Raw genomic sequence first — 13,108 nt, 5'->3', positions numbered from 1 at the left:
GAACTTTGAGAGGAGACGGGCGGCGAGCTGAAGCGAGGAAGATGCCCTCCACCTCCTGGAGGTGCCTGTGTCCCCTCCCCAGGCAAGGCTTCACGCAGCAACGCCGTTCCCCAAAATTATTCCATAAACGGTTCAGGAGTCAGACTAACCAGCACCCAGGGTCACGCTCCAGAGCAACCATGAGGCTCAGCAGCAGGGACAACAGTGGAGGCCAAGTGCGAGGTGCCTGGGACCCTGAGGTGCCCACAGTATGGCTTTGGGTTCCTCATCCTCCTGTCTAGTTGTGAATATCCAGGAGGTGACATCCCTTCACCTCCACCCCTACACCCTACCACAGTCATAAATTCTTCTTTCTTAGCTGCTTTTATTTATTTTAACTGGCACATAGAAGTTGTGAATGCTCATGGGGGACCATGTGACGATTTGATGCAGGCACTGTGATGTTCAGAGGGGGGCACATACCTATCTGCTCAAGCATTAGCATTTCTTTGTGTGAAAACACTTCAACTTTTCTTTCTAAAGATTTTTAAATACACAGTGCATTGTCATCATCTGCAGTCACCCTGCTGGACGAGAACACCCAGAACTCCTCACTCTGGTCTAACAGTACCTTAGCACCCAACAATCAACCTGCCCCATCTAATCTCCCTGCCTCTGGTTACCACTGGCCTACTCCTCACTTCTATGGGATCAACTATTTAGATTCTACAAATGAGTGTGGCCATCCAGAAAGTAATTCCTGTTTTTAAATAACTTGAGGCCATGGTAGGACAAATCTTTAACTATCACCAACATGAGGTTCCTGTGGTGTTTGGTTAAAATGGAAAGCTAAAAAGCACTTTAGATTTGGAGCTGTTCAATTTGTTTGAATTGGTCATAAGATAGATACTTATTATACTGGTTCTTAAAAGAATTAAGTATATAAGAATTTATACTTACCTCAGCTTGACAATTTAAAAACACCCACAAACTTTAAAAAAAAATTCTATAATGTGTTATGAAGAATAGAGTGGGAATTTCCAGCAAATTTGTGAATAAGAAACCTCAGGGGGAAAATGAACAAGTGGTGAATGTCCTTGGTCACAGAATGGGCCCTGCACAGAGCTGAGACACGGGTCTTTGGACAAGACCAGAGACCTGTTTCTCAGCTTTCATTTACGTGGTGATGGTTGCCTCTCTGAGGAGCAATGGTCAGCACTGTCAGGAAGTAGACATGCCGTCTTGGGGCAAAGCGGGACAATCACAAATGCCCTGGTGTTGATGTGTCTGCTTCGTTGTGGACATGACAGCCTTCCTTATGTAAAAGTGTCATTAATATTTGCGAGAGAGAGAAAATATGTATGTTTTTGGCAGAATCACTGCTAGGAAGGAAAAAATTACTACTTTGGTGAAAATACATTGGTAAATCAAGAGTGAGACTCCAGAGGCCAGGATGTGGAAAAACTGTTCCACCAAGATAGAGGGGAGCCATGTCATTGATCCCCTGAGACTAGGAGGCCTCAGGAGACAGCAGGACCCTGAGAGAAAGCAGGGAGGCACGGGTCACATGTTCACAGATCTGTCATCTGGGTTATCATGGGTCCTCATGATCCTTCAAATCCTCTGGGGGAGAAAAGTTATGAAACATTTAAGAAGAATGGACTTGAAATAGAACACAGTAAACAGGACCAAGGTCCTGCATCCAGGACCTTGCTAAAGCCTTCAGAACTTGAACCAGGCCAGACCTGAAAGATGTCATTGAATTTGACAGTTTTAAGATGTTGGTAATCTCGAAGAACATTTTGAGAAAGATGGGTTGGTATGTACCCACAATGCTACTTACCCATCTTTTGTTCTGTAGAAGTCTTTCAATTAAGGAAACATCTAAGCTCTCCCCTGGAACATTTCCATGTCATGCTGATTAAGTAAGATTTGTTGACCCCTATGATCTTGCCCTCAAAGATGCACTTTCCTTTACATAAAGGAAAAAGCTAAATTCCCTCTAGATTTCCGTGTGACCCTTGAAGGAATTGTTCCATGCTGATAATAAGGAGCATCCGGGGCTTACTCGGGGCTGGTGAACAGGCACTACCACTTCAGAAGACAATTGTGCAGTTTCTAAGCTAATCAGAGTCTCGGCTCATGACCGAGGACCATTCTAGAAGGTATTATTCAACTGCATTGAAAACTTGTATCCAACCAAAAACCTTTTACATGAAACTTTAAGCAGCTTTCTTAATTGCTCAAAAACAGGGGCAACCAAGATGTGCACAGTAAGTGAATAAACTGGACCATCCACACAATAAAACACTACTCAACACTAAGGAGAATGAGATGTTAAACTATGAGAAGATGTGGAAGAACATTAAATGAAAACGGCCAAGTCAAAGAGCCCACCCGGAAAAGCTTCCATTGTGTGACCTTCTGGAAAAGGCAAAGTAAACGCATCTGTAAGTACCCTGGACTTGGGGGCAGAGGGAGGAAGAGATGGAGTGGTGGAGCTCCAGGGATATTAGAGCAATGACAGTCCTCTGTCATAGTGGGGTGACAGACACGTGACACTGTTTGTCTCACACAGAACTGTACAACTTAGAGTGAGCCCTAACATGAACTATGCACTGGAGTTAATAATAACGTATGAATGTTCACTGATGAACACTGAAAATGTTCACTAACTGAATAAATGTAGCACAATAATGTAAGATGGGAATCAGGGGAAACTGCAGGGTGGGAGGGAGCTCATGGACGCCCTGGGCCTTCTGCTCAGTATTTCCCAAAACCCCAAAGCTGTGTTAAAAATTAAAAGTAACATAAAGGCTATCAATTTTTAAAAATCAGATAATAGATTAAATTGATTTAGAATAGTGACTGATAATTTAAAACATTAAAACAAAAGCAGTCAAGTATGCACTGCATGCAGGTGTCAGAATATTATTAATGTATTTAATTGACAGATATCATTTCACATTGATCCAGAATGTGCATGCTTTTAGCTGAAGATAAAAAAGGATTGGTAATCTGAGAAGGGAATAGGAAGTTGAGACTTGAAGAATTGGGGGGGGGGCGGAGTCAGATCAAGGAAAAGTCCGTCACCTATTTTCTGGTAAATCCAGGTCCAATTACTGGAGGAGCTGTCCCCTGAGCTCCTTTGTGTCCTTCCTCCCCTCTGCCCAAGTGCAACACAGTCCCCAGGCATACAGCTGGACGTCCTGAGGACTGTGAGCATGTCGCTGTCCTCAGGTATTCAGCTGGTCGTCCTGAGGACTGTGAGCACGTCGCTGTCCCCAGGCATACAACTGGACGTCCTGAGGACTGTGAGCACGTCGCTGTCCTCAGGTATTCAGCTGGTTTTACGCAACTGAAGTGGAACTAAGGTTTCCAGCAGAAACAAACGGAAGCTGGATCGGGGTCCACGGTCATCGGGGCTCTGTAGTGCGGCTGGCGCCTGCCTGGTCCTCGCCTTCTTCAACTCCTGACCCCGGCTCTTACTGCTGCTCCCTCGGCCCAGTCCCAGGGGCCAGGTGGAGCGGCTGCCGCTGCTTCCCTCTAGTGGCCGCGCGTGGGAGCGCCCAGGCGAATGGGGAACCGGCGCAGCGCCCCACCTGGACTTTCGGACGCGTTTCCAAGTGAGAGCGCAGCAGGACAGTCACCCGGTTTCACGGCTGGACAAACATCTGAGTTTAGAAGTCATCCCCGGGAACCTGCCAAACGCCACCCAGAGGTGATGGCGTGCCTTATTTGATGAAAAGGGCTCCAGTCCTGTGCGGCTTTGTTCCTCCAAAGCACCGGCCCCTGAGTACCCGCTAACCGACTGCGCCACCGCAGCATCGACACGGGCACTTGGTGACATTGAGGGAAGTCCCTGGCAACCCCAGGTGAAGGGGCGCCACAGGACGCTGGCTACTCCTTCGGGCTGCCGAGGTCTCATAGCACAGGGAGGCAGGCTCCGCCGGCCACAGGGAGCCGGAGGAGGGACAGCACCTGCTCCCTGGCGCCCAGCCTGGCCTCCCGGGACACCAGCAGGAGGGGCGCAAGCTCCAATGGAGTCAGTGAGTAGGAGGGCCAGGGTCAGAGTCCAGCTGAGCCTCCGTGATGTGGTCCTGCGGCACAGGAAGGGCAACAGGTGAGGCCTGGACGCTCTGCGCCTCTGTTGACAGCCTAGAGATCCAAATCTGTTCAAAAGTCTAGGACACTCAGAATGTTCCCCCAAGGGTGCTTCAGGGCTTTCCTCAAGAAAGTGCTTTTATCACACCTACCTTCCCCTCAGTTTCTTCCTTCCCTGGACTCTAATTTCAAGTTCCTCATACTTTCCGTAAGTGTATTCATGCGGTGAACTTCCGCTCCATGACCCCTCTCAGCAGGAACCTTGGTGGAGGCCCACACCCAGCCCCATGAGGGAGTCCAGGGGCAAAACTGGAACCTTCTCAATACAGCTCATCTTGTCTTCCACGTGAGCAAGTGCAAGAGCTCTCTCTCTACCCCCACCCCCTCTCTCTCTCTCCCTCCTTTCCCTCCTCCACCCCTCTTCTCTCTCTCTGCAGTTAGAAATGCAGACACTGAAGGGGCCCAGCCCCTTACAAGTAACCGTGTGAAATCGGATGATCACCTTCTGTGGCTGGCCAAGGGGATGCTGTTTAGAAACATCTGGTTCATTTTTACTGTGACATTTGGACTCTCATCTGGAAGCCTTTCAGTTTTCAGGCTTCCCCTTGAGAAAAAAAAATTAAAGAATTTGTTTTAATTTTCAAGAGTCAAATTGCATTTATTTTGCAATAGTCTTATTGGAAAAGCAAATTAAACACGATTGTGTTTGCTTTCCATCCAACTCCCTAAACCAGCTCTGTCCACACTGAGTTATGTCCTCCATGCTGGTGGGCTATCTGGACACCACCGCATAGTTCTTCCTATGGAACACCCTCAGAAGAATTGGGGGTTCCCCATTTGGATGGAGGCATTGGGGGAGGTGTCCTGAGGGAAGCAGGCAGATATTAGTAACCACCTGAATATCCCATGTTTTCACTATCTTTTTACTTTTTTTTTTTTTTTTTTTTTTTTTTTTGGACATCACTCTCCACTGAAGAATTGCCTGAAACATTGCTGGGATGAAGTGGGCGTTCATTAAATACTTAAGTAAAAGCACAAATGCCTGGGCCCTTCAATCTAATGCAGTCTTGTCCTGATTACAGAAAAATTTTTTGCTTCATTCCATTGAAGTTTTCTTTATTCACAGTTTGCTGAAAGTGTTTATCATAAATATCAAGTTGTACAAATCTTTCTGGACCTACTGAAGTGATTTTTTTTCTTTTAATATTTTATTGCCATCAATGATATATTTTACTAAGAGCTGGAGTTTTAGTTCTCGAAGTTACTGAAATAATCTGCCCCTGAAGGCTTGGGAGAATTTGCATATCTTGACCTGACCACTTCTTTCTATGCAAATTGTAAACTGCTAGTGAAGTGTCCCTTGTCCTGTGTGCTTGGCACCAGAAGTCATTCAGAGTTCAGTTTTTCTTGAATTTTGAAGTGTTTACACAAAATGGATTAAGATCCTGGAGTAGACTCGGGTCCACACACAATCCACTCAGGTTTGAGGGCACCTTTCCACCCAGCCTAGGGTAATCTGTGCCATCCCCCCATGCACACTGGGCTGGTCTCGTCACACGTGGCCAGGTGTGGGACTTTCCACTTGTGAATCTGCACTCTCAGCTTTTGGATTCTGGAACATTTTCAGTCTAGGGACACTTAGTCTGTGCTAGTGATTCAGCACTCTAATGGCTATCTTAAAATATTCATTCTTGTCTATTTCTTTTTCTTTCTTCTTTTTTTTTAGTTGTCAATGGACCTTTAACTTATTTATTTATGTGGTGCTGAGAATTGAACCCAGTGCCTCTCACATGCTAGGCAAGTGCTATACCACTGAGCTACAACACAGTCCCTCTTGTCTATTTCTTTATTAATTTTAGCAAATTTATTTTTAAGAATCTCTTTTGTGTATTACAACTTATTACCAAAGTTTATTACCAAAGTTTGTTCATGATATTTTCCTAGTCCATTTTATCTCTGCATCTATAGTTTTGTCCCCATTTTAATGTTTAATTAGGTATGTTACTGAATTTTTGTTTGAAAATATTGCCAATATATCATACTTTGTCTGCAGAAAAATTGTTTTTGGCTTTGATCTTTTGTTTTTAACCTTTTTTCTGAATTTCTTATTCTTAATTCTACTTTTTTGGGGGGTGGGGTGTCAGGTTTGAACTTGGGGACACTCAACCACTGAGCCACATCCTCAGCCCTATTTTGTATTTAGAGATAGGGTCTCACTGAGTTGCTTAGTGTCTCGTCATTGCTGAGGCTGGCTTTGAATTCGATATTCTCCTGCCTCATTCCCCCAAGACACTGGGATTACAGGCCTGCATCCTGCATCTGGCACTGTTATACTTCTATTGGTTTTGGTTTTCTTGTTGGTTTGCTTTGCTTTTATCTTGCTCTTGTTTCTGTCTGGTTCTTGCTATGGATTCTTAGTTTATTATTTTCAGCCATTCTTCTTTCCTAATATAAGCATTTAAGTTCATAAAATTTCAAATATCTTATTAAATTTCAAGGATTTTCTTGTGATGTATTTCATTATCATGTAACTTTAAATATTTTCCCATTTCCATATCCCTTTTCTTTAACCCATAAGTTACTTAGAATGACTTTTTCTACTATAATTTCTCAATGCATATTTTTTGATTTTTTAATTAATGTTTTCTATTCATGAAGAATGCTGTGATAAGATCATAATTGGCATAAAGGCAGCTACTTAATATTAAATTCTGTCTCACAACAGCCTGCAGTCGGTTTCTATAAGGTCTCAACTTTATTTAAGGGATGGATCAGTGTTACTGTCCTGATTTTTGATCCTGTACTGTAAAGATGTTAACAACTGGTGAATGTAAAGAGGCTTCTTTGTGCTGTTTAATTTTTTTCTAGATTTCTAAAAATCCAAAATTACTTCAAAATGAAGTCACAAAGTTTTAAAAACGTGTCAACCTGTGAACGCGGAGGTCAAGAATCCCTGCCTTCTCCAGGCCTGTGATGCTCCTGTCTTTTCAATGCCATCGTCCCATCTCAGATGGTAACTAGTAACAGGCTGAATCTTCCTTTGTACCTGCTAATAACCAGAGAGCAGGGTCAGGCCCTGATGTGATAGGACACTGACAAGACGGCCTCAGGGACCATGTCCATGCCTGTCGCCACGTCATAATCGGCCCTATGGAGAAGAATGTTTGGCATGCTGTAAGGCTTCCAATACCATGGACGCACACATGCCTGCACACACACAGACTAGCCCATGTAGAGACATGGGTAAAATCTCATAAGACATTTTGCTGCTATAAATACAACTCTAGAGATAATGGTATAACCACACTCTTCTACCATGAAGAATGTGTGCTAAACAGTTTAAAATGGATCTGGGTCTGTGCATTCATTTGTGAAAGCAAACCATGGGAGCACTTGTAGATGAAAAAAATGAGACAAAAAACTTCACCAACTGCTCTGCCATACACCAGGCATGTCATTGTCTCTGTATTGTTTTCTTGTATTTTTAGTCCTCTGAAATGGCAAATAGGCCACTGAGAAACCTAAATTGGCTATTCAGAATCACAACAGCACAACAAACAGGCCTTCACCAGGAAGCCACCCCTTCAGTCCGCCTACTGGCTCCTGTCTTTGTGACTAGTTTTAAATACAGTGTGTGATTGAGGCAAGACCTGGCAAAAACAAGATAAGAATTAAAATTAGATAAACAAAGCAAATTCCTAAAACATTTCACATGCATGAAATTTGGTGGGCAGGGGGAAATGATCTATTCTGAACATATTCCAGCTCATTCTGCACTGAGACAGGGGAATAGATGGGAGTGGGCCACCACGCCAAGGGTTCACGGGTAAACAGCTCCTATTCTTATTGTAACTTTTAGAAAAGTAATCACAAATATAATATCACCTCATTTTTTAAATAAGAGACAATCCACTGGAATATGGTGATGGAGAAGGTGAGAAAGTCAAGAGGATCCCACTCTGCCTCTGCTTCTTCCTCAGCAGGGTCTCCTCAGTGACCAGAGCTGCTGGCTGCCCCTCTCCAAGCCCTCACACCTGGGCCTTGACCACAGGAGAAGAACCCAAAGGAAGAAACTGCTCGGAGGGCCTCGGACTCTTTTCTTTTCTTGTTTTTAAAATATTTTTTAGTTGTCAATGGATTTTTATTGTACTTGATGCGGAGAATTGAACCCAGAGTCTCACTCATGTTAGACAAGCACTCTACCACTGAGCTACAGCCCCTGCCCTTGGGACCCTTTGCCTACCATGATCAATGTGTGAAAGATTACCTAATTTATAAAGGCTTACACAATTTACTTATAGGAGTGAATGTGTCTGTGGTTAACCGAGAATAAATGCTATTTTCCAATCCACTGTAGGCACTAGCACAAGGAGAGCCCAGTGGGGTTCCAGACAAAGAGGAGCATGTTTGCCTGACAGAAGCAAGTGGCAGTCATGAGCCAAGTCAAGTGCTGCTTACCGTAGCCTGGTTGTTAGAGGTTCTACAAATGGTTTACCACTGGGGCGGCATCTCCCGAAACTGAGCGTCTGTTTTATGCAGCAAAAATTCCACTTTCAGATCCACATCCAGAAGACACAAGTGTATGGCTTCCTCAAAATATTTTAAGAAAACATTCATAGAAATATTACTCATATCAGCCACAACTGGAAATACTCCAAAGACCCTTCCATAGTGAAAGAGAAATGCACTGTGAGTTATCCTGGAGTGACATTCTGTGGAGCTGTGAGCTGGAAAGAACCACAGCTACATGCAACAACATGGCAGACATCACAGTTAGAATGACGAGTAAGTGCTGGTGGACTCAGACGAGAACATCCCTTACCAACAGTTAGGATTTGTAAGCCGCCCCCTAAAGCCCAAGGGTCGCAGGCTTTGTCCCCAGCTCATGGCACTACTGGGAGGTGGTAGAATCTCTAGGAGGCAGGGCCTGGGAAAGAGGTGAGGACCTGGGGCATGCTCTTGAAGGGGACATGGGGACCCAGCCTCTTCCTGACTGTCTTTGCCTCCTGGGGGCCACGAGGAGGCCAGTTTCCCTGCAGTGTGCTCCCAGCGGGATGCCCTGCCTTCCCACAGGCTCAAGGCCTGAAACCATGAGCCAAAGCAAACCTTTTCTCCTTAGAAGTCGTTCATCTCTGTCCCAGTAATGGAAAGCTCACCAGCACCCAGTGCGCCCTTCAGAGCTGGAGAGGGGAGACCGTGCCTGGCTAGCAGTCAGCAGGGCAGTAGTCATTGAGGACAGAGGAGCAGAAAGACGGGGTGTGGCAACGGCTGTATTTAGAGCTGCGCAGCATTCCCAGGGCACCACCACTTTGTAAAGATGTACCCTTGTGTCTGTGCCTTTAATTCAGTTGAGAATTCAAACAGATCTGTGCATTCATCTATCAATGATAGAAACATCCATAACGCACCACAGGGCAAGGACCTCTTCCCACAGTGACTCACAGAGCATTTCTCCAAGTGCCATGGAGAGATGCAAATTATTCCCTTGGGATGTTCTGCTAATTCATAGTTCCCACACAAAGGAAGCTTCAAGCAGGTGTTTGTACTCACTGCTCTTGACTTAGGATTTAAGGCAAAAGGATGTCTAGGTTGGGCCCATATACTTAAAACTTAAAAATGTTTTGTTATAGGAAAACCTAGAATGAAATCATTTTTCCCCCCTTAATTAAGTTGAGGAAGAAAAAAGGCGTTTTGGCCACATGCACTGTTCACCTACTCTTGATCCCATTTCCTGCTTTCTGTTTGTTTGGGTACCAGGAATTGAACGGGGGGCACTCAACCACTGAGCCATGCCCCTAGCCTTATTTTGTATTTTGAGACAGGGTCAGAGTTGCTTAGTGGCTTGCCATTGCTCAGGCTGGCTTTGAACTTGGGATCCTCCTGTCTTAGCCTCCCAAGCCACTGGGATTACAGGTGTGCCACTGCACCTAGTCTGTTTCCTGGTTTTTAAATAAACTTTTACATAACCACAGTGTTTTCCTCATAAATCATACAAGGAAAACGGGATTCATATTTCAATAATGGTTTAAACTGAAAGGAAAATAAAAGTTAAAATTATTTTACATGGCCACATTCTGCATCCACTGACAAAATGTTAATCTTTTAAAGCTATAGATGCACATGCTGTAGAGTGCAATAGTGTACAGCGTGAGCCTGTGACATGATTCTGTGTTACCTCTTTAAACACCTGTTGCTCCAGGAGAGGAGGATAATAAGTGGGTATAGAGGTGAACAGACCCTCCGTACATGTGGAACACATTAGGGGTTCCAGACACTTCACAACACTTCACAGTGGTTCTCACCTGATCGTCAAGTGACAATTACATGAAACCAGAGGACCCGTGATGCTAGACAAATGCAGATGGACAAGGAGGCAGAGGTTCTGAGTCCTGTTACTGGGCAGCCAGCAGCCAGCAGGGGAGGGGACCAACCACTCACCCAGCATCAAAGCCCTCCTCCTCCTATCACTTCTTCTTCCTTTCTCTTTTTTTTAAAGAGAGAGGAGAGAGAATTTTTTAATATTTATTTTTCAGTTGACACAACACCTTTACTTATTTATTTTTTTATTATGTGGTGCTGAGGATCGAACCCAGTGCCCCACACATGCCAGGCGATCGAGTTAACTGCTTGAGCCACATCCCCAGTCCTCACTTCTTAAAAAAAAAAAGCAAAATGAATTGCTAAATATATTTTATTTGGATCAACAAGGAAAAACTTAAGAACCAGAGATTTAAACAAAGTTTGGTTTTAGATACAATCTTAAAACACTTTCTTAGTTTTGAAAAGTGTCTTTAAAAACTTTCTACATGGAAAGTTGATGTAGACTGGGGCATTTTTTTCCAAATACTATTTAAACAAATGAAGGCAACTACTTAGTGAAGTTTACTGTTAATGAGATAAGATGACAAAATACAAAGGAAGCAGCTGTTACAAAAATGTTAAGTACTACGGCATTGTCAAGTATGATTCCTGATAAAATTAGAATTACGATCATGTCTTCTGAGACATTGGAGCTTTGCAAGAGTACATGCATGCTCCTAACTCCAGGATGCTAAGGCCTTCAGTGACACCTCCGCTTCCATAAAGCAAGTACCAGGTGTGTGTGAAAGGCTGGGATACGTGGACTACAATAGCAGCAGTTTGAAACAGAAAAACCAGAAATAAAGGGAAATTATATTACTTTATCATAAATGTCTTCATTTCTCTTGGAGACTTTACTTTATATAAGTGCAACTAGTTATTTTTAATTAGTGCTTTATATGCATAAGGTGAAATTGACCTACATCTAAATGTTTAAAGTGAAATTAATTATAAAAAATACATACATGCATATACAATGGAGAAAATTCTTTTCCTTCTGTGAAATGTCTGGGTAATAGATAATATTAGAGGTGAAAATTGCATAGTTGAACCAAGCAAAAACTTAAGTGGTACATTTATCCTCTTTTCAGTCCAATTGTGTAATATTTAAAGTTGAACTTTTAAAGTTGTTTATTCTTTTAACTGGAATCTAAAATCAAAACCACTAAACTTTCAATTATTCTTGTACTTAATGCAAGATTTCTAGAGGTTTTTTTTTGTTGTTGTTGTTGTTAAACTTTCTATGACATTAACTTAAAGAGGGGCATTTAAAAAAAAAACTTATATGTGGTGCTGAGGATCAAACCCAGGGCCTTGCATGTATGAGGCAAGAGCTTTACCGCTGAGCCATAACCCCAGGCCCAAGAGGGGCGTTTTTAACAAGAAAAAATGAAACCCGAGCCTGTCCATAGATGTCTCCATGTCCTACAGATGTGGGCACAAGTTCCAGGGGACATGATGGAAGATCACTTTTGGAGAAGTCACTACTGCTCTTTGAACCATGTGCCTCCTCTGAGAGAAGAAGCTGTGGTACATTGTTCAAGATAGAATTATACTGAAAAGTCTTTCTAATTCTATCTTTCTGAATACGGGCTCTATTTCTTGTAATTCACATGACACTCTTTGGCTGTGGTTGTCTGTTAAATTTCCTGTTTTGGACCACTTTCAGCAAACCAACATAAACAGCTCACAGAAAAGGCTATGGTAACTACTTTTCCCCTTTTGGCACTTCCAATTAAGTGATTTCCCCTTAGAGGTGCAGAGGAAGAGGGGCAAAGAGCCACAGACACGGCATAAGTGGGTCACGGAAGTTTCAATGCCCCAAAAAAGGTGCCATCTCCGTCCCGAGAAATCTTTGCATCTTCTCGTGGTATTGCAAGTTGAAGTTCATCTCCTTCCTCCAGCTTCACAATGCCTGGGGAAGAGTGATTTACAAGAACTTAAAATGGTTGTTTTGTGATAAAGGAAGAAAACAATGTAAAGCAAAATGTTTCAGAAAAAATTATTAAAAAAAGGAGACACATTTTAGGTGCATCAAGAGACCAGCTGCAACACTATTGGCCTTAAAAGTAAAATAAAGAAATACACAGGAGGAGGTACAACAGAAACAAATAGGTTTATCATCTGTTTATAAAATGAAGACTCAGAAAAGGACCCAAAAATCAAACTTTAGAAACAAGTTAAATAAGTTATGTAGCATATCCCTTGATAGAATATTACATAGAGAAGGGTTTTGCTTAATTTTATTGAAAAAGGAAACCTTTTCTAATAATACTAAATAAAAATGCAAAAATAAAAATATACACAGAGGATAGTCTTTTTTTTAAGAGAGAGAATTTTTTTTTTCAATATTTATCTTTTAGTTTTCGGCGGACACAACATCTTTGTTTGTATGTGGTGCTGAGGATGGAACCCGGGCCGAACGCATGCCAGGCCAGTGCACTACCACTTGAGAGCCACATCACCAGCCCGATAGTCTTAATTATACTTTTAAATAAGCATATAGAAGTATAAATATTAAGAACTTAAAAAAAAAAGCTATTGCTTAGCAAAGCACATTGGTTGGCACAGTCTTCCTCTAGAGTTCCCGCTATGGTGTTAGGTGTCATTTTGGATCACTTATTTATTTATTTATTTATTTTTTTAGGGTTGATGGACCTTTATT

The 13,108-nt window shown here is 42.8% G+C and overlaps 1 protein-coding gene across 1 annotated transcript in view; it reads right to left on the bottom strand.

Annotated features, from left to right (window-relative positions):
* Positions 1–3,625: 3,625 nt before the first annotated feature.
* The window catches only part of LOC308634062 (tumor necrosis factor ligand superfamily member 13B-like), a gene marked incomplete at its 3' end in the record, with an annotated part of 42,246 nt that continues 32,763 nt past the window's right edge, over positions 3,626–13,108 (bottom strand). The window contains exons 6-7 of the mRNA XM_081267640.1: positions 12,250–12,358; positions 3,626–4,079 (exon numbers count right to left, since the gene is read on the bottom strand). Of these exons, the coding sequence (XP_081123766.1) occupies positions 3,626–4,079; positions 12,250–12,358 (563 nt within the window). The remainder of the gene's footprint in view (positions 4,080–12,249; positions 12,359–13,108) is intronic.

The sequence above is a fragment of the Spermophilus citellus genome (assembly GCF_964194105.1).
Source record: "Spermophilus citellus genome assembly, chromosome: 15".
NCBI lineage: Eukaryota > Metazoa > Chordata > Mammalia > Rodentia > Sciuridae > Spermophilus > Spermophilus citellus.
This window is presented reverse-complemented; position numbering and strand designations above follow the sequence as displayed.